This window comes from Amorphotheca resinae (genome assembly GCF_003019875.1).
Source record: "Amorphotheca resinae ATCC 22711 unplaced genomic scaffold M430scaffold_10, whole genome shotgun sequence".
Lineage (NCBI taxonomy): Eukaryota > Fungi > Ascomycota > Leotiomycetes > Helotiales > Amorphothecaceae > Amorphotheca > Amorphotheca resinae.
Genome location: NW_020194480.1, coordinates 1,090,785 through 1,109,989, shown reverse-complemented (window position 1 = coordinate 1,109,989; position 19,205 = coordinate 1,090,785). Strand labels below are relative to the sequence as shown.

Below are 19,205 nucleotides of genomic sequence, written 5' to 3'. Positions count from 1 at the left end.
GTGATTGCAGACCCCTTTTTGGTCGTCTGAAAACATAGGTATCTATCTGCCGAGTAAAAGTCAAGATACAGTATGGTCAAGCATCGAGGTCAACTCGGTCTATCATGCTCCTCCCAACAACTACTCCTCTTAAAGGTTAACCAGTCCGGTTTGCTTTTCCTATCTGGCTACACGGATATGATGGGCTTGATGCCTACCTACCTTAGGTAGTTCCCCATTAGAAATACTTCCGAGCCAAATTACCTGCAGCAAGTACCCCCTCTTCATCTGCCAAACCAAATGTCCGATCAGTAGATGTTGGTTCCCAGAATCCTTACACGTCTTCCTTGGGATTTCCTTATGGCCTCCGCTCTTCTTTGGATCAACGACCTATCATCGCAGCTGTAGACCAGCTAGGGGATGCTGGAGATGCTCTAGGACCCGCGCTCTCCAGACATTGCTTTTTGGGATGTTTCTGTTGTGGGAGAGCATAGTATTTCCGCTTTCCATTCCAATCATTGGTGATGCATGGTTCATCTTCTCCATGGACATGGAAGAAACACTTCGGTAGATCCCTGGGATCCCCTGAGATGCCATCTCTAGTCGCAGTGATATAGTCGCTAGCAAAGCTATCATGGTCCTTGAATAATTTCTGTATTTCAGAAGTCGGCCATCCTTCTTCGGTCTCATCCTTGCCCAAGTCCGCAAGAATGTAACGTATGGTCATAAGACAATAGTTCCGGAGCGGCGATTTGTCCGACGTAGAGGCGTAGGCGCGGTATATGAAATCAGGCGAGGGAAGTTCCTGCATCTTTTTGTGATATTTTCGCAGTGTATCCATGATATTATCCATAACCATCGGGAGGCACAGCTTTTCTGCCAGGCAGTAAAACCTCACGGGGTCCCAGGTTATAATGTCATTGCCGTCGCTATCCTTCATCCTCGCCAGACCCCGTATATTGTAAAAGTAGATCCAATCTACCAGCATATCGAAAGAATCGGGATCGTCTTCTGGGAACCTTGCAGCATTTTCGCTGCCCTCCTTGAAGCCGCTCGTGAACATTTTCTGGAAGTACGGCACTCGATCGCAGAGGATGCGCTTGTGTATTCGAAAATGCACCTCCTCGGGACCCACGTAGATATCTACCATCTCTTCGCCAACCAGCCTAGGTATGGTAAGCATTGGGATCGTAATTGGCCATGCGGGCTTACTCGCGAAAGGTCCGACGACCTGGTCCATAAGACGTGGATGGACGAGGTTTCGACCCAGTAACTGCTGCCGGAGTAGCCATTGCTGCCGGCAAAGCTGAGAAGTTGTTGATGAGAGGCTAATAAGGTAATGGCTTTGGCAAAATTGGCTCTCTTTTATGGGCCGAGACGACCTCAATCCGATAGTATGGGGAACGCGAGGATACCGGTGAAGGACGGGGAAGTTTTAAGGACAGAGCTCGGTTCACAAGGTCAAATTGGCAGTGGGACGGAGCCTCATAGTGGTCGATATGAAAAGGTTCTGCTTGACGTTGCCATGAGGCTGAAGACGATGAGGGAAACTTGTAGACAAAGAAGGCTGCAGACTTTTTATATCCACCCAGGCGTTTGATATTTGGACGTGATATTTTGTCAGCCTCGCGCTAAATAAATACAAGGCTAAAGCCGATCACAGACGTCTTCAACCAGACGCGCCGACGTCCAATTGACTACCTCGAGTTTGTCCTTTGCTAATCAGTGATCACCACTGCCATTCTGTCGTCAGACTTCCAAGCCAAACGCGAAGAGCTTAGTAGCATACTGAGTATGTGCCAAGGTGCCAGATCTTAGATGCAAGGGCAACAAGTGAGGAAGACATGGGAAATGAACAGAAAATTCCGATCCTATTCACATATGCACCATTATGAATAGATCGTATTGGGTTGCTGCATTGAAGTTCAACTGGTGGGTGCATATATTGACGAAAGACATCAAGGACAAGAGAGGAAGCATTTATCTCGTCACGGCAGGTTAAAAGCAATGAAGTGAGAACTGTGTTCCGCAGAAAATTCCACGATAAATTGACTCCATACACTGCTCTGTTTCTAGTCCACGTTCTGAGTTTTGATACCCATTCCTTAGAAGCCGGCGAAAACTTGGAGATTCTCTCTCAAGTCAAAGAATCGCTCACGTTTCACCCGATATTCTTAAAATCCCGCATGTCCTCGGGTCTCTTCTGCAGTCAACCAAGATATTTCTCGTAGACCTCGCGTTCGACTTTAAAAATTGCAGACATTGTCTTGTCCAGATAATTTGTCCCTTCAATAACGACATCTAACTTCTTCATAGCTCGAAGCGCTTTCTCCTTCCATTTCTTCTGCTGGCGGAGCCGATGTTGATAGAATGCGGCGGTCGTGCTTGCAGGTCTTTGTCGGAGCTTCTGGAGAGCGATACTCAGTTGCCACCTAGCCTTCCCAGCCCTGAGATATTGTTTCCATCTTCGGCGTCGAAGAGCCTCAAGCCATGCTCGGTATCGGGTGAGTTTGTCCATGAACTGGGGGACTGTTAGGGGGGAAAGTCCTGAGTTGTGCTTCATAATTACTAACCTTGAATGGGAGCGCGTCGGGGCATCCATCATCGTTCAATATCCTCTTAATTCTTGCGGGGAACCATCTTGGAACTCCTGGAAGGTCTGACACCTCCGTCGTGTGGTCCATTGAGGGTTTGTGTGGGCTGATGTTAGTCTTCTGCGGGAATTCCAATTTGGCGTTCGGGGCGTAGGAAACAGCCATATCCTTAGTGTGGGCCTTAGTGTGGGTATAGACTTGGCCTTTGGGCATGATGTGTTTGCTCATAGTTTGGTCAGTGTCGCTGTAATCGTCGAAATTGCTTTCGTATGAAATGGTATCCTCAGAATCCTCCCTTTCTTGCATCATGCTCTTCTCCCAGTGTGGTGTGTGTCCTGGTCCCAAGCGCTGAGTTGCCCGATTATGTTTTGACGTTGGTTCTTTGGCTTTTTCCATTGCCGATCTTTGGGTCTGACTGGGGTTGCAATCGGCCATTGAAGGAGTGTTTGGCTCGGAAGATCGATCGTTCAGTAGTGCGTCTTGTGCCGCTAAAAGTCTGCTGTTCAATCTACTTCTTGTTCGAGGATGCAAAATGAAAAGCTCTTTTTCAAGATCCTCTTTAAGATGATGAAGAGCTAGTCTAGTTTCCGAGTCCATTTTGACGCTTTGAAGCCTGGAGGCCGTATCGTGCTGTGGTTGACTTAAGGTGGCTAAAAGACTGCTGTACAATTCACCGATTTGAGGTTGAAGACTGAAAAGCGCTTGGTCAAGTGCATCATGAAGAGGACGAAGATCTAGTCTATTTTCTGATGTCATCTTGACGTTATGAAGGCTGGAGGCCTTATCTTCCGTCTGGGTTCGGGGCTGAGTTGAGGTGTGCTGTGGTTGAGTTGATGAAGAGACGGATCTAAAAGAGGCGAGGCGACTTAATAAAGAAGGCCCTCTCCCAAATAATCTTTTAGTCCTCAAAGAGGGCCTTGCAATATATTCACTACAGCATTCTTGTTGCCCCTTCACAGTACGCTTCGTGAATGTTCGTTAAAGCTTTCAAGGCAGATAAGTAGGAGATTTGGCTTCTTTAAAGTTGCCTTTCTGTTGACATCCATCAAGGCTTTGAAGCCTTATGGCAAGTTAGACCCTCAAGGAAATTATCATTGATCCACTACTAGGGTACAAGATATAGGTGTCTAATATAACAGATAGCACAGCTCGCGTTGAGAATAAGTGTTGAGAATTGGAATTTGCAGAGAAATTGGAGAAGGCCTGATCTAATTGTGGTAGACTTTTCTAGTCCTGTCCTATGTATCGACCAATTCATCTGGACTCTGGAGAGTCCAAGTGAGACCAGTCGATTGATGTTTAATACAACGCTATTTGTTACTATTCAAAATAAATCAAGTTGCCCTATTTAGGCATTAACTGTCTATTACTGAGCTTAGATAAACACTACTTCAAGCATACATAATGTTCAACTAGTGATTCACAACTTCGCCTACCAGTCTCCCTCTCTGCTCACGCTAGAGCCCAGTTCAAAAATCAATTCACTTTCAAGTCCCTATACCTACGTATATATGAAAATAAAGGGTTCCTTCAAACAAACAGGTAAGTCAAACATGTAAGTTAGGCGCATAGATCATATACAAAATCTATCAGCCTTCCCCGGAGTGAACCGGGTTATAATTAATCCCCAGGGACTTCTGGGTTACAAAGCTGTTGATTTACAGTTCTTTAAAAACTCCTTGGGGTTTTCTATAGGACCACCTTCTGAGAGAGATTGGTGGTCCTTGAGTTTTTTGTATTTATTTATCTCGTCTTTTTATTTTTTTCTCTCGAGATCTTAGTTCTGCGTTTGATTAATTGAGTGTTGTGGAGTAGAGATGTCTATTTTATCTACCCTAATTCAATATTCAACGAGTACATGGTCTTCACAGGACCTCACGTGTTATCTTCTATAGCATAAAGTATCTACCTTAACCTTGACAATACGGATTTTGAAGATCTTTATTCCATTCTATTCACGCAATTCGTGGCCTATAGCTCAGGTTGGAAATTACGACCCATTCGTGTATCTTCGCCTTCAAACCGCTAAGCTACGTATGTATTATAAGGTAGCTACTCTACTGTTGAAGTTAACTCTCCAACCTTGCTTCTATTAGCTGCTTACCTATAAACCTTCTACTTCAAGTTTCGGGAGGATGCTTTAATTCATTTGTATAAACTAGAGTCAGGGCCAGTAGAAATCTTTTACCACAGGCAGCTATATCGTCTACAGGGATATGGTGATCTGAATTCCTTCCTTGTCGACTTGCTGATGTCAGCTCCTCGTTCCACCATTCGTATCGCGTGAAGAGAAGAAGGCTCTTATACTGGAAGAGTTACGATTATGCCTATATAAAGAATAATGGTGAGTTCTTATAACTAGGAATCTATTATGTGCCTCTCGCTCATGTCATGTATATAGTAGTAGCGTCTGGTAGCTTGATCAATCCATAGACTTAACACAACGATCCAGGGAATTGAACTTAACAGAATCTAAATCTTACAGAGAGCCGCGGAACCAGCAGAGATATTGGGAGATGAACCAGCTGAGAATCAGCCACGTGCCAATCTGGAGAACAGAATGCAACATGGTGCAGTGCATCCGCATGAACCTCGATTAATGACCCAAATGTGCTTGGACGCGTGAACCAGGATACTGCAGAGTGCAGTAAGCCTTGTGCAGCCACGAGAGGCCTGCAAACACACGGCCGAGGCTCTTCTTGGCCTCGAGAGAGGGTGAATGCCAGCAAATGATTCTTCGGAGCACAAGCAGCACACTCGTGTTGTGTTGTGTTGCGCCTTGTTTCTTCTTTCGGACTTTAACCGTGACGAGTGGCCAAGCTCAACGCTGATAGCCGCCAGGGACCTCAAGTTGACCACCAAAACTGCCAAGTCTCTTGTCTTAAAGTCCAGTCGCCAATAACTTAAGCTGATCAGGTCGCTACAGTCTCGCTAGCAGTCCCAATTCAACGGCTTGCGCGAACTATAACCACAACGTCGTCGAGGGAGGATGCCTGGCTGCTACATGGGCCGAGTTCTCGGCGTCCAATCCTAGCCAGGACTCGGCGCGTGTTTTTGAAAACCGCCACTGGAGCGAGGAGAAAGCCGCAGGCTGGAGAACAAACAGCTCTGTCGCGGAGTTATCCTGTCGTGACGATGCGATATCCGAGGGAACGGCGTCGGCGTATATTTGGAAATCTTTGTGGTTGTGGGACCGGCGTGGACTATTGTGTCGGGAATGCCGGGCATACGTTCTGGCCCGCAGAACAGGAGGGGCGGCGAGACATCATCATGGCCGGATCCAAGAGGTCGGTAAGATGGATGTCGCGATTACGAGTTGGGGGGGTTCTTAGAGGATGATCGTGCAGACGGAGACATGTCATGTATGAAGTGATATCTTTTTATTGTACAATAAGGGAATCTATCTGTACCTGACTGAGTGTAATTGTACCTTATCCGTCCTTAGAAGCGGAAACCAGGAACCACGATAAAGCGGCATCCCGTGACCCTCAAAGCAGCACCATGACGTATCTAAAGATAGCCCTCAGACTTGCCCGATACGGAAAGGCTTATATAATCGACGCGCGATTTCAAACTGCCGAGATCGCCCGTGCAGTCTCCAGAGTTTCTCAGAGTTCTTTCTTCCCTGTTTCCCTTGATTAATCTTGATCATCCCACGACGTCGCCCAACTTCCCGCCTCACTCACTCACTCACTCACTCACTCAACTCCCAACTCCCCTCCCCCCCCTTCACTCTCGCTCTGCCCTTCTATCTTATCTATATTATCATCAATTTATCCTCCTTATCACTTGTATTGCTTTGCTTTGCTTGGCCGTGTATTGTATTGTATTGTCTTATCTTGCATCCTCGTATCGTGTTGCATGTCTTTATCCTTTTTCTTCCCCCCCGGCTGCCCTTCCGCCCGTTCCTTGCCGCGTTGAGGCTCCTCGCCCACAACAAAGCAGCAGCACAACAATACAACAATCTCTCCGAGCCTCAAAGTTTGAAAGTTTGGAAGCGTCAGGTCTCTCCACGCAAGGATGAACCTGCCTGAAATCAACATTGAAGACGATCCATCCCCTCCGCAGCCGCCGCCGCCCAACGACACGCCTCGAAGCAACCGGGCTTCCGCCATCACCTTCGCCGAGGGCGAACAACCTCGAAACCGCCTCTCTACCCTTACCTTCTCCGAAGCCCCAGAGGAACGATGGCGGCGGCCCAGTATCCGGGTCCGCCGTCTTTCTTCTACACAGTCCCTCGCTCGCCCTCGAGCCCCCGTCGTTGGAAGCCCACCGGGCTCAGGCGGCCAAGACCCCTCCATTGTCCGACCGAGGTCAGGAAATGAGAACCCGACGCGTCATCTCAGCCTCGCTCTGCCAGCACGGACACGTCCGAGGGCGGGAACCAGCTCCCGCGCGATGAGGTCGTCGGTGAGATATGACCGGGCTTCGAACCTCGAGGTAGAGGGGAACAGGAGGAGGAGTAGTTCGGATCCTCAGCGCGTGAGTTGGGCCGGTCTTGGTGCTGCTGATGCAAGGGCTGCGCGTTACATGCCGGACGTGAGTGAGGAGGGTCTGAGTAATCCGTTCGGAGATAGAGACGCCTTGTCGCAAAATCTGAGGGTGCCCGAACAGACCACTGCTGGTGTTCGGAGAAGATCTAGCATGGCAAGTGTGGCCGGCTCATTTCTTCGTATTCCAAACTTCCACAGTCCGAGCCCGGCGCCCGATGTCGACGAGCAAGAACAACAGTACAACGAACAATTGGTGGACGTGCTGGATACCGTCGGTATGTGGGAGTTCAGGGCGTCTCCAGAAGAGAACTAACCGGGAGCAGATCCTGAGATTTCCACCCTCTCGACCCTTACTAATGTGCAGAACTCACTTTTCGTCCCGGATTTGGGCAGATACATCAATCGTCGACCGACATACACGCTTTCGCGTGTCTCGGAAACGGAGTCGCCAATCGAGAGTGAAGGATTAGATCCGGACAAGCTGGAACGGGACGATATGGAGGATTCCGACGATGAGATAGAGCCCGTGGAGCGGATGCAGACAACCACTTCCCTTACTTCGAGGCTCGATTCGGAGCATTATGCCGTTTTGCCTCCCGGCGAGAGACTCAAAGGTTGGACTGAAGAGGAGATATACGAATTGAATGACCATGTCAGGCATATGCTACATTCTCGGAGAGAGAAATTCAAGAGAGGCTTGAAGGGATTTGGACAGTATGTTCGGAAGCGTAAGTACTACCTGCCCATTCCTACCAGAATCCGCTGACCCTTTCTTCCAAATAGCCCTCGGCTTCCTCGTCACGCTTTACGCTGTTTGCATCACCGTCTTTGGTTTGGCCTGGGTATTGTTCTTAATCGGTATGCCGAAAACTTACTCCCATCTGCAATGTTTGCTAATCGTGCAATAGGTTGGATCAACGTTGGTGGCCGCAAAGATTACATAATTAACGTCATCGACAATGTGCTCGTTGCACTCTTCGCCATCATGGGGGACGGTCTTGCTCCGTTCCGAGCAGTTGATACCTATCACATGATATATATCGCACATTACTACCACCTCACATGGCGCTTGCGCAAAGAACGCGCTCTCCCAAAACTCAGAAATCGGAACTCCCTCCCAGACCTCACGTACAACGCCCAATCCGAGCTTGAAGCCGGGCGGATGTCACCGCATGAGAAGGCAGGGGAGTATTCAGTCCTGACCCCCGCCCAGCAGAAGAAATTGGTCCACCATCAGAAGAAATTCTCGCGATCTCATACATTTTACAAACCGCACGAAACAGAAACGCATTACGCGTTTCCGCTCCGGCTACTCGTTGCGATCGTCGTATTACTTGACTGCCACTCTCTTCTTCAGATATCTCTGGGAACCTGCACATGGGCAATCAGTTACCACGTACGGCCATTTGCCTTGACGACAGTCATTCTATGTTTCTCAATCACGTGTAACATTACGGCCGGGGTGCTGATTTCGGTTGGGGATCACAAGACGAGGAAGAAGGATGTGATAGAACGCATGTTCAGGCAGGATTTGACGGCGCAGGCGATGAAAAAGATAGTGAAAAAGAAGGAGAAACTGAGAATGAGTCACGAGGCGCTGGAGCGGCCTGCTATTACAGGTAGTTCTTCCGATATGGAGATCACGATGGATAAATGAATAGGCGCAAGGGTATGACAGGATCCAGGCATGGAAGGCGTTGAACGTGATGGAGCAGCTTTTAGCTGTGGGCCACCGTTCAACAGGCTGAAGGTTGCCATCTTGCACCACGCGATTCAGCATCGAGCAACAGCAGGCTTAGGCAATACGGCGTATATTCAAGGCGTTTAAGGAAATGAAGTTAGCTTGGTCCTTATACAACGTATTGATTGTATATAGATAGATAACTGCATTTGGTCGAACTGCATTTGGTCGCAAAGGATGCTCAGGTGAGCATAGCTGCAGTCGGAACAACAAATACGAAGATATGTTACTCTAAGGCAGTTGGAATATTATGATGGCTTAATCCAAAATTCCACCATATGAATCGATCAAATGCCCTGGATCTACCGCGCTATTATTTTACAAACGTTAAAGCCTACACTTACTCTTCATCTCCACTACCCTTCCTCATTTATATTCCACCTCGCAATCTCGTACCAACTCAGCTTATCTCAGTTATCACAAAAAGCCTAAGGTAGCTCTCTTCTTGAAGAACCTCTCTCTATTCACATTAGTCAAAATCAAACAAACTCCGCGATGTATTTTTTCCACTAAAAGAAACCAATCATCAAAATAAAAGCTCCCTTATAGTACAAGAACTTTTTTTATCCTCTATAGACAGGGAAGCTTTCCTAATAGCAGATTCTTAATTTCCTCTCTCTTTTTTAGAGATCTGGATGGGTTGTTTAGTGTGTAGGAGGGATTGCATGGTTAATAGTATTAAGAAATGAATGGTTAGGTTAGAAAAAAAATATTATCTGGTTATGTTTAATTAACGAGGAGGGTTTATTGACTTACAATGCTTAAGAACGCTGATAGCGCTGAATCTAGTATCAAAAGATCGCTGCACGTCAGACTGACCACCTTCCAAGCCCTACTTCTAGAGCGCTGATATCAGCTCTTCAAAACCCATCGAAACATCCGGATAATTATTTTCCTTGGGTCTTGTACGCCAAGCAAGCAAGCAAGGCTTCTTACTTAATTAGTTAGAGAGGTAGGTACAAGGCGAATGCCTGGATCAAGGAGTCGAGTTTTGCACTGGTAATTTGAAATGAACGTGCTGCGTCAAAGTATGCAATTTAACAACACGGTCTTTGGTTTTCTGGCTGGCTTACCTACACGGACTGGGTATTGAAAGGCATTCACCAATACATAAATGTCTGTCTAACTGTATTTAATGACATAGAACGACTTCCTTCAAGCATTTCTTCCTTCAAGCATTCCCACAAACGACCAACTTACTTACTTACTCCAGACCTGCCCGTAGGGCCGCAGGCTTTATTGTATCTCGACCAGCCTTGGTGGGTGGTCCGCAGATATATTCTGAGCTTGCATATTACTTAACCTATAGAGGAAGGATGCAATCATGCAGATATGCTCCGCCCCAAAACAATTTTTGTTTTCAAATCGGGTGCTTGAATAGAATGACAGCGAAATGGGGAGTTAGTTGGCTACTCGTTTGGTTTTATTTATCTTAAAAAGTCAAAGGAGGGTAGATAGACTTGGGTTGGAACTTGGGGGAACGATCTTAAATTAGTCTGCCCAGAATGCAAATGCGTTTAACGGTTTTCTAAGAGCAGTGAAGGAGTAGGAGTAGAGTTTCTGTAGAATGAAAAATAAAAATAAAAATAAAAAATAGGTTTCTGGAAATCAAGACCTGCGGTGTTACTTGCTGTGATATATACCTTATATATAGCAATTTTAAAGAAGACAGGCAAAGAGGGTCTGTGATCTATTCATCTCAGATACCTACTCTCTGGTTCCACGTCCCGGACCCTAGTCGCCCTGCTTAAGCACATCTGTCACAAAGCTGACTCTTTGCCTGTTGGTTGATATTGAGATCCGGGTTATATTCGAGCATCGCAAGTTTGGCAAGGAAGGAACATTGGGTTCTTCGGGACGTTTGCCTGCTGTGCGTAGTCCTGATTGTCAATTGATATCATTCCTTCACATGAGGCATCGTGAGGCTTGTAAATGTGAGAAGTTATCATATTTATATTGAACCATCTAACCTGCTGTCCAGTCTAATATCATCTACTATCTATCCTCAAGGCAAGCCCATAAAAAGATCCAACATGGCCGGAAAATTGGGCGTCCCTAACCCTGTGACCGGGTCCCACCCAGTGGTGCTCTCAAAGCCCGCAGTCCCACAGCCCTGATTTCCACCCGTCGTGACATCATTCAACACCTGCGGATTCGCATATAATGCTGGGTTCAGGAAGCCGACGGGGCTCTTCTTTGCAGCTATGCGCTTCTCATTGATCAAGTTGATCAGAGATGCGAAAGTCGGAGTAGAAGCCGAAGTCCCGAACACTAGCGAAAAGTCACCGTCGACCGCAACGACGTAGTTGACACCGTTTGCGGAGACATCGGGATAGCCGCGGGCTTTCTGAGAATTGTTGAAACGATCAGCTCCATAAGGGGGAGCATTATGTGCGAAGTAACTGTCCAAGGCTTTCTGTTGGTAGGAGGGCATTGAGAAGACGTTTGAGAAGCCCCCACCGGAGAAGATGACCAGCTCGGCTGCGCTTTCGGGGTTTCGCACTGTCGACCCGTTCATTATCATCGTTGCACCGACGGAGGTAACGTAAGGACAAGTGCCCGGAAACGACGGAGTAAACAAACCAGACGTTCCGTTATTGTATGTACCCGTCCCTGCATCGATGCATTCTCCACCTTCGCCTGCCACGCCAAAATCTCCCGACGAGTATAGAATTGACACGCCCTGGAGGCCCAGCTTCATGTATTCCATGCATTGTCTTTCTTCGTATTTGGCTGTCAAGTCAGCCTCGTTCGACGAGTAGCTGGTAGAGAGGACGTTGGTAGATGCGACAGCTCCACAGGCCAGCGGTCCATCAAAGCCACCAGGTAGAGTATCAGGGTATTGGGCATCAACCGTGGGATTCTTAGAGTCACCACCATCAAATGTACAATAAGTCGCATCAATGGCATCCAAAAAATTGTTAAAGCTGGCCCCTTCTACCAGATCACCGACCTGGAAGAGCGTCGTTGTTTGGGGATGCACAAGAGACATACCGTATTGCAAGTCTAGTGAAGATTCGCCGTTGAAACCGAAACTCTGGTTCTGAGTCTGAACGACAGCACCGTCAATGAGTTTCGTAATTGGAGATTGGCCCACTTGGCTCGGAGAGAATTCCCTGAACCACATGTCTAGGTCTGACTGCAAAAAGGCTTCAGGTGTGTACTCGACGATTCCCAAACTATTGTTTTTGACTGCAGTGCTGCCTAGAGGGGCGTGATAGAGAGCTCGAAGGCAGGCTGGGGTGATCATGGTATCGCAATTCTCTAAAGTCATAAGCGCATTGGTGATAGCAGCTCCCTTCTTGGGATTTGACGCGTCTTCGGGAGATCCCATGATTCCATGAGGCGTAGTGGTTCGTCTTTTGGTCATTCTCTTGTTCAGGCCGCGAAGAGGTAGTGGCAAATCATCGGGGTGCTGCAATCTTCTGGGTGCACCAATTCTTCTGTCAAAATGGACCGTGGGTGTGATGATGTCGATGTGCTTGCTGAGATGAGAAGGTATACTGTATTCATCGCAAGCAATGTGATAATAGCCATTTTGCTGTTTGTAAAGATGGTATTCGGCCCTTAAAAGGTTCTCAGCCTCGCTAGCGGTGGCGTTGAGCATGATCCAAGTCCCCGAAAGAGAAAATTTGACTCTGTTGAGCTCAATCCCGGACGCCGACAGCCAGGACATAACAGTATCTAGCGTATCTTGACTGGGAGCGAACGTCTCAGCGACCTTCTTCGGCGACCAGTGTTGTCCATATTGGCTTGATTCTGGATGAGACACCTGGTTAATGAACTCTTCAGCCCGGTGCAGATTCTGTTGAGTGAGACCTATCCGTATGGGAAGAACTGTAGCTGGATGAAGTCTAGAATGCCTTGACCACCGACGAGGAGGTACGGATCGCTTTTCGTGAACTACGTGGCTCGATGTGGAAATTGGAGACGCAATAATTGCTACCACCAGGGCAGCGAATACCTGAACGATCTCGACCCGCATATCAACCTTCCATCTGATTTCGCACAATTTTAACAGATGTTGATGATTTGTAAGAAGACCATATAATTGTTTAAATAATTTGTTGAAAGACTGTGCATCGCGGCTAGGTCTGTAGCTGAAACAATTTGACAGAGCAAGAATGCAAAATACCATTGAAGGCAATATTTTCCATCCGATTTTGATGCCAATTCGTCTGAACTCGCGATCTTAGCGGTGTGCATTGTGAAGCACGTTGCCCTTAAAACAATTTGGGTTTGCGAATCTCTTAGCGGACAATGCTATGGTCCAGCATTCCCGCAGAACTCACGTATTGCATAATAAATGAGCCGAAAAGACATGTCAAGCATTCGATTTAGAACGTAGATCCAATTGTGACATTTTCCCATACGAGTATGGAGCCACAATTCGGCAATGGTTGATGAATAGCACGGTTTCCAAATCGTCCTTAAAATTGGAGGAAGCATGCTCAGGTCTATTCCAACCAAGGCATGAGGTCTTTGTAGCATCGTTACACGTACAATGGGCTCGTTTTCGGGAAGATGAGCCTAATATCCAATATCTGAAACGCGACCTGACGGTTAAGCCCCGCCAGATTTGAGCTGAGAATACTTTTCCCAAGTCTTCTTTTGGAGAGCGCGTTGTTCATTGATAACCTTCCACAGTTCCTCGTTTTCCTTGCGTAGCTTTTCGTCTCCACTCGAAGACGCCGCTGCCGGTCTGGAAAATCTAGAAATAGCATCATCGAGCATTTCTGGCGGAATGCCCGGGGCGTTTAATACTCGGTTGAATGTATCAACTTCCATGGTTCCAGTTAACTGTGCAGTAAATGTGTATTCGCTTTCGCCAAGTTTGGGTTTGACCACGGCGCCAGCTTTGGTCATTCTCTTGTCAGGAAAGGGAGATAACATGTGTAGGTTGGTAACAGGGGCATTCAGATCAGCAACCTCTGCAGAAAACCTACGTCTCCCTATATCCCACTGTACAATTTTTCCGGACGCATGCCCTGAAATAAGAGTGGTACCGTCGTAACTGAGGCCGAGAGTGTGTGCAGCTCCGACCTCAGAAGCTGTCGTCCAAGGAGGCTGGGTGATCTGTACGGGGGTGGTCTGCAGCCTGGTATCATAGAGTGGATTGAGCGTAGAACCTGGTTCAATGAATTCCACAAGTTGGAGCGTACCGTCTTCGAACCCAATGTAAACACCTCGGTCACACGGGTCGAGGGCAAGACAAAGAGGCGTCGATGGAAGTAGAAACGTCCGCAGGAGATCTCCGGTATGGTAGTTCCAAACCACGATTGTGTTGTCCCTACTGGCTGAAACGCAGATGTTCATAGTACTGGCGCTGTGGCCCATTCCTAGAGAGGTGATAGCCGCACGGTGGTTGGACAGACTTCGCAGTGGCTCATGTCTTTCATTGGAAGTTAAAGACAACAGGCGTGGAACCGACCAAACGTGGATGTTTGAATCTTCTGATCCGGTTACTAGATGCAACTGGTTTGCCACGGCACACGATACTGGCTGGAGATGCGCGGGCGGGGTCGAGATTTGTCTACCCGTACAGACCTACGAGATTAGTCGCCAGTTCTTTGGCACACAATTGAAGCACTCACCTCCCACAGTATCACCCTGCCTTCAGCAGTACCAAGTACCAGAACCCCATCCCCAATCATAGTTACGCAGTGTATCCGTTCGGGAAACGAGATCAGTGCCTCCTGGTTCCCGCGCTCCCTCGAGTATACATGAACCACCGCCTTATCTGCCTGGGCTGCGAAGATGTGTGTAGAGCTCACAGCCAATGCATTGACCGGTGTCGAGCTCTTTTTGAACGAGGACTTAATTGCAGGAGTCGGGTAGAGCTCGTGGAAGTAGATGCCAACATCTTTTGCTGTGGCTGTATTGGGCGCCCTTGGCTGAGCGCGAATAGATGTGATAAAGCCCTCAGACAACATGATCATAAGATCTCGGCCCGCCCCAAGTGTACCGTTTGTCTCGTGTCTGGAGGTATCTGGTCTAGAGGACTTGCTCTGTGAAAAAGAGGAGGTACGGCAGGTCAAAATTTCATGGCGGTGAGGTGCGTTCTCGTGGGATGGATGTCTTGCGCCCAGGTTCGTCACGGCACAAAGGGTGAGCAGAGGTGACCAATTGAGGGATACCTGGATCCTAGTAACAGAACGATTGTGTGGAAGAAGGAAGAAGAGAGGAGGATGGAAGTGTCTCTCTTGCTTTGGCGTTTTGTTTTGAAAACGGGGGAGGGAAAAGAAAAAATTCGACCAGAAAAGGATGAAAATTCAAGATTCTGGTATAAATGCGTCAGCCTCGTCCGCCGTGCAAACATCCGCCGAAATATTTATACAGTATTACGTAATACATTACTGTACCCATGGCGCCCCACATCGAAGCGAGAAATGATAACCTCAGGCAACAGCTGTACTTGGGTTTGCGCATCAGACAGGCACCGTCCACACTGCATATTCGGATTTAAGTTCAACTCTTGTTACAATATATACCCATAGGTATCTTTTCTTCATATTATATTACTGTTTAAACCCTTAATGTTCTACCTGCCCATGAAGTTGAGACTATCACCGCACCGTCATGATATGAAAGTTGGCATATCGAAGACGAAGATGAAGATGGAGTTTCTATTCCCTTAGGTGAAAAGGAAGCGCTCCACTGTTCGAGAATGTGGTCCCGTGATCTACAGGGCCTCATAGAGTACCTTATGCTTCACCACTAGTTCACCCCTTGATTTGCAGGAGATGTCTATGCAGGGCAAATTTTGTCATTGATCTGCACGGCTACGCAGCTGCAAACGTTGCTTCGGATTCGAGAAAACCAGGGAAAAGACGAATCCAGATTTCGTTATCAGTCTTTTTTTATCTAGATTCCGTCATATAATCTTTGTCGAATCCTTGCTTGCCTCTCTGCAAAGACCTAGATATTGGCTGGGATGGTTCAGTTGTGCCCAGATCCAGCTACATAGAAAGCGAATCCGAAATCACGCTTCATCTCCTGTCGTGATTCGAAAACCGATCTTTATTCTCGAGATATTAATCACGGCGTAGCAGATATGCCGACCATTGCTGATATCTGAAAATATCTGTTGGACTACTCCATTACAACAGACTTTTCCGCACTGCCCTGTCTTGCCTTCACATAAGCCTCCACGCCGTCCTCCAGCTTTACCGTTGTCCATTCACCCTCTCTGAAAGCCTTCACAGCACCGCTCGAAAGTTCGAAACTAGACGTCAAGGCTTTCAGAAAACCAGCAGACTCTTCGGCAGAATGCGAGAGCGAATTACACGCGGTCAGAACTTTCTCCTTTCTATAAAAGTTCATCATCTCAATTCTCAACTGCGTGGGACCGCTCCGGGCTGCAGAAATGAAGACCAGTCTTCCCCCTCGGCCCAGTATTGCAACAGTGGCTTTTTCTAGTGCCGGCTGACCTACAATGTCCACAACTACACCACCCTCATTGGCACTCGTCAAGGCATCGACGGCATCAATTTCAGGATCTTTCGTGGTGTCGATATCCCCTTTATGATCGCGTACAGCATAAAGCACTCGACAAATTTACTCCCTGCCAATTGAGCGACAGCCAATCCCACAAGACCACTCGCACCCAGCACAAGTATAATATCTCTGATGTCACATTAGCTCTGCGAAGAGCAAGAGACGCAATCGCGAATGGGATCCAAACGCTGGCAGCTTGCACAAACAAGAGCTTTGGGCTTAGGCGCCACGGGGTCTTCTGGGATAAGAATGTACTCCGCGTGGGCACCATTGACGGATGATGCTTAGGTGAAGTCATGTGTCCCGTAGACTTCCTCCCTGAGTCTGTTCGAAGGCCCTTCTGCAATGACCCCAGCGAAGTCGCCACCTGGCACTCGGGAAGCTTGTTAACCCGAATCAACTCTTGTTATCAATGGTATTGCTGGGATGAACGGCCGAGTCGCGTATTTTCACAAGGAAATGGTTCGGGAGCAGAATGGCTTCGGGAGGGTCTGTCACAGGACGACCGGAGCTGCTCTGAGACTCTTTCGGGTAAGGGGATGCGCCTTCGTTATGGTCGTTTTGAGGCTGGTTTGTTGAGTGTAGATCTAGGTACATTTGAGAGGTCAATTTCCGATAATTCGGCGAGCAACATATATCTTACATCATAGAGACTTGGTAGGTGTATATAAGCTTAAGATGGCACGTTTGAAGCTACCGGCGTGCAGCTCTGGGCAGCCCCGATTCACGCACCGAGCGGAGCGGAGCGGATCGATAAGCCTGCCGCTATGTAAGCAGAGCCTCGTGTTTTACCGCATCAGGACAAACCAACAAGGGATCGGCCAACCCAGGTCACTGGAATGCAGCCCCTATTGGCCAATGGATCTCTCCATCCCGCTAGACCCGCCCAGCCCACGCGGTCCGATCGGACTTTGAGCCCGCTTTACATGCTCCAGCAAATAAAGTGTATATACATATATATACGATCTGATAACCTCGCGTTCTTTTTTGTGGACTTGGGTTTGGAAGTTTCTGGGCTACCTTCTTCTCTCATCATCGTGCAAATTTTGCCCTGAAGAGATTACAAGTCGGCCCAGAAAGACATCATGTCCAAGATGTCTTCTTCCGCAGAGCTCGATTCGCCAGGGACCGAGGGGCATGACCTCGAGTTACAAATCACCAAAGAGCAAGCCCCGTCTGTACCCCTATCAGTAGCTGTTTACTGACATTGCAGCAGCCTCGAGCGACCCCAGAACCTGTTCCACGAAATTCTGTTCGTGGCGGTCCTCTGCTCCTCCCAACTCATGGCGCAAGCCGGGCTTGGCCAAGGCATCGTGCCTCTGTACACCATCGGCAACAGCTTCGGTATACACAATCCTGGCGAACTCAGCTGGTTTCCCGCCGCATTTTCCCTTACTGTCGGGACCTTCATTCTTATTGCTGGTCGATTCGGCGATCTATACGGCCACAAGAAGTTTGTCATAGGGGGGTTTGCGTGGTTTGGTTTATGGTCTCTGCTCGCCGGCTTCAGCGTGTATTCCAATGCTATATTCTTTGACTGCTGTCGTGCCTTCCAGGGAATTGGCGCCGCTTTCCTGCTCCCAAACTCAATTGCGATTCTGGGTCGTGCGTATAAGCCGGGGCTGAGGAAGGCCATCATCTTCAGTTTGTTTGGCGCTACTGCGCCTGCTGGCTTTGTCGTGGCAGGCGCGTTTTCGTCTCTATTAGCCAAGTTCGCGTGGTGGCCGTGGGCCTATTGGATCTTGGCTATTGTGCTGCTGCTTTATGCTGTACTGGCGGTTGTTGTCATTCCCTATACGCCGCCTCCGGTGCTTGACAATTCTGAGAGTACGTTTACGCGGGTCGATGGGCTAGGATCCATCACTGGTGTTTCTGGTCTAGTATTGATAAACTTTGCATGGAACCAGGCCCCCGTGGTGGGTTGGTCGAACCCCTACACCTATATTCTTCTCATTGTAGGGTTCATCTTCATGGGGCTCTTCGCTTTCGTCGAGATGCGGATCGCCAAGTTCCCACTGGTCCCATTGGATGCTATGTCTGCTGATATCGGATTTCTGTTAACCTGTATTGTTTTTGGGTGGGCCAGTTACAGCGTATGGATATACTATTTCTGGCAATTTCTGCAGGAGTTACGACACGTCAGCCCCCTTCTCGCGAGCGCGCAATTCACACCCGTTGTTGTGAGTGGGCTTTGTGCCGCTATGGCTACGGGATTTCTACTCGGCCGTGTATCTGGGAGTGTCATCATGTTTATTTCGTTGTGCTTCTTCACAGTCGGCCTTATTCTGCTTGCGACAGCACCTGTTGATCAGACGTACTGGGCGCAGACTTTTGTCTCGTTGATAATAATGCCTTGGGGAATGTGAGTTACTTATCCCGTCGCCCTTCCCCATTATACCATACCAAGGTATCTATCTCTAACTGGTAATAGGGATATGTCTTTCCCTGCCGCAACCTTGTTACTCAGTAACGCAATGCCAAAAGAGCACCAAGGCGTCGCCGCGTCGTTGGTAAACACCCTTGTCAATTACTCGATTTCTATAGCACTAGGAATCGCGGGTACGATTGAAGGGCATGTGAATGATGGCGGAAGAGATTTGTTGAAAGGGTATCGAGGAGCTTGGTATTTGGGAATTGGGTTAAGCGGGTCGGGGGCCATTATTGCGGTCATTTTCGGCCTCGATACGTGGAGAAAATCAAAGCGGATTGTTGAACATAGCAGCGAGGAAAAGGAGTCGTGAGCACTCTTACTCAGATTAATGACAGGCTTCGAAAAATTTTATTGTGCAGGGACCGTGACTATGCCTGGTATGGCAGTGAAGACAGCAGACTTCGGACCCTCGCCATTTACAACAACGATATGAAAGGCGTCCGCATCAGGGGCGACTGGAACCAGACTGT

The 19,205-nt window shown here is 48.1% G+C and overlaps 7 protein-coding genes across 7 annotated transcripts; 2 read left to right on the top strand and 5 right to left on the bottom strand.

The window, feature by feature from the left end:
- Positions 1–361: 361 nt before the first annotated feature.
- Positions 362–1,271, bottom strand: M430DRAFT_52878 (hypothetical protein; the record flags this gene model as incomplete). Its single annotated transcript, XM_024868333.1, has 2 exons — positions 362–1,145; positions 1,192–1,271. 2 exons carry the CDS (start codon positions 1,269–1,271, stop codon positions 362–364), a joined length of 864 nt encoding a protein of 287 aa, XP_024718586.1.
- Positions 1,272–1,779: 508 nt separating this feature from the next.
- On the bottom strand, positions 1,780–3,329 carry M430DRAFT_270367 (hypothetical protein; the record flags this gene model as incomplete). Its single annotated transcript, XM_024865508.1, has 2 exons — positions 1,780–2,500; positions 2,553–3,329. The coding sequence occupies 2 exons, from the start codon at positions 3,327–3,329 to the stop codon at positions 2,189–2,191; spliced, it is 1,089 nt and encodes a 362-aa protein (XP_024718585.1). The 3' UTR covers positions 1,780–2,188.
- Positions 3,330–7,217: 3,888 nt separating this feature from the next.
- M430DRAFT_106914 (hypothetical protein) lies at positions 7,218–8,723 on the top strand (the record flags this gene model as incomplete). Its single annotated transcript, XM_024861115.1, has 4 exons — positions 7,218–7,341; positions 7,387–7,794; positions 7,850–7,924; positions 7,975–8,723. The coding sequence occupies 4 exons, from the start codon at positions 7,218–7,220 to the stop codon at positions 8,721–8,723; spliced, it is 1,356 nt and encodes a 451-aa protein (XP_024718584.1).
- A 2,021-nt stretch (positions 8,724–10,744) lies between these two features.
- On the bottom strand, positions 10,745–12,975 carry M430DRAFT_36674 (hypothetical protein). The gene has a single exon (XM_024866975.1). The coding sequence runs from the start codon at positions 12,943–12,945 to the stop codon at positions 10,813–10,815; it is 2,133 nt and encodes a 710-aa protein (XP_024718583.1). The 5' UTR covers positions 12,946–12,975; the 3' UTR covers positions 10,745–10,812.
- On the bottom strand, positions 12,942–15,089 carry M430DRAFT_36673 (hypothetical protein). Its single transcript, XM_024866974.1, has 2 exons — positions 14,402–15,089; positions 12,942–14,354 (listed from the first exon to the last, which is right to left on the bottom strand). The coding sequence occupies exons 1-2, from the start codon at positions 14,738–14,740 to the stop codon at positions 13,371–13,373; spliced, it is 1,323 nt and encodes a 440-aa protein (XP_024718582.1). The 5' UTR covers positions 14,741–15,089; the 3' UTR covers positions 12,942–13,370.
- A 789-nt stretch (positions 15,090–15,878) lies between these two features.
- M430DRAFT_172820 (hypothetical protein) lies at positions 15,879–16,367 on the bottom strand. Its single transcript, XM_024863639.1, has one exon. The coding sequence runs from the start codon at positions 16,131–16,133 to the stop codon at positions 15,900–15,902; it is 234 nt and encodes a 77-aa protein (XP_024718581.1). The 5' UTR covers positions 16,134–16,367; the 3' UTR covers positions 15,879–15,899.
- Positions 16,368–17,398: 1,031 nt separating this feature from the next.
- On the top strand, positions 17,399–19,123 carry M430DRAFT_44478 (hypothetical protein; the record flags this gene model as incomplete). Its single annotated transcript, XM_024867705.1, has 3 exons — positions 17,399–17,478; positions 17,521–18,666; positions 18,736–19,123. The coding sequence occupies 3 exons, from the start codon at positions 17,399–17,401 to the stop codon at positions 19,043–19,045; spliced, it is 1,536 nt and encodes a 511-aa protein (XP_024718580.1). The 3' UTR covers positions 19,046–19,123.
- Positions 19,124–19,205: the final 82 nt, after the last annotated feature.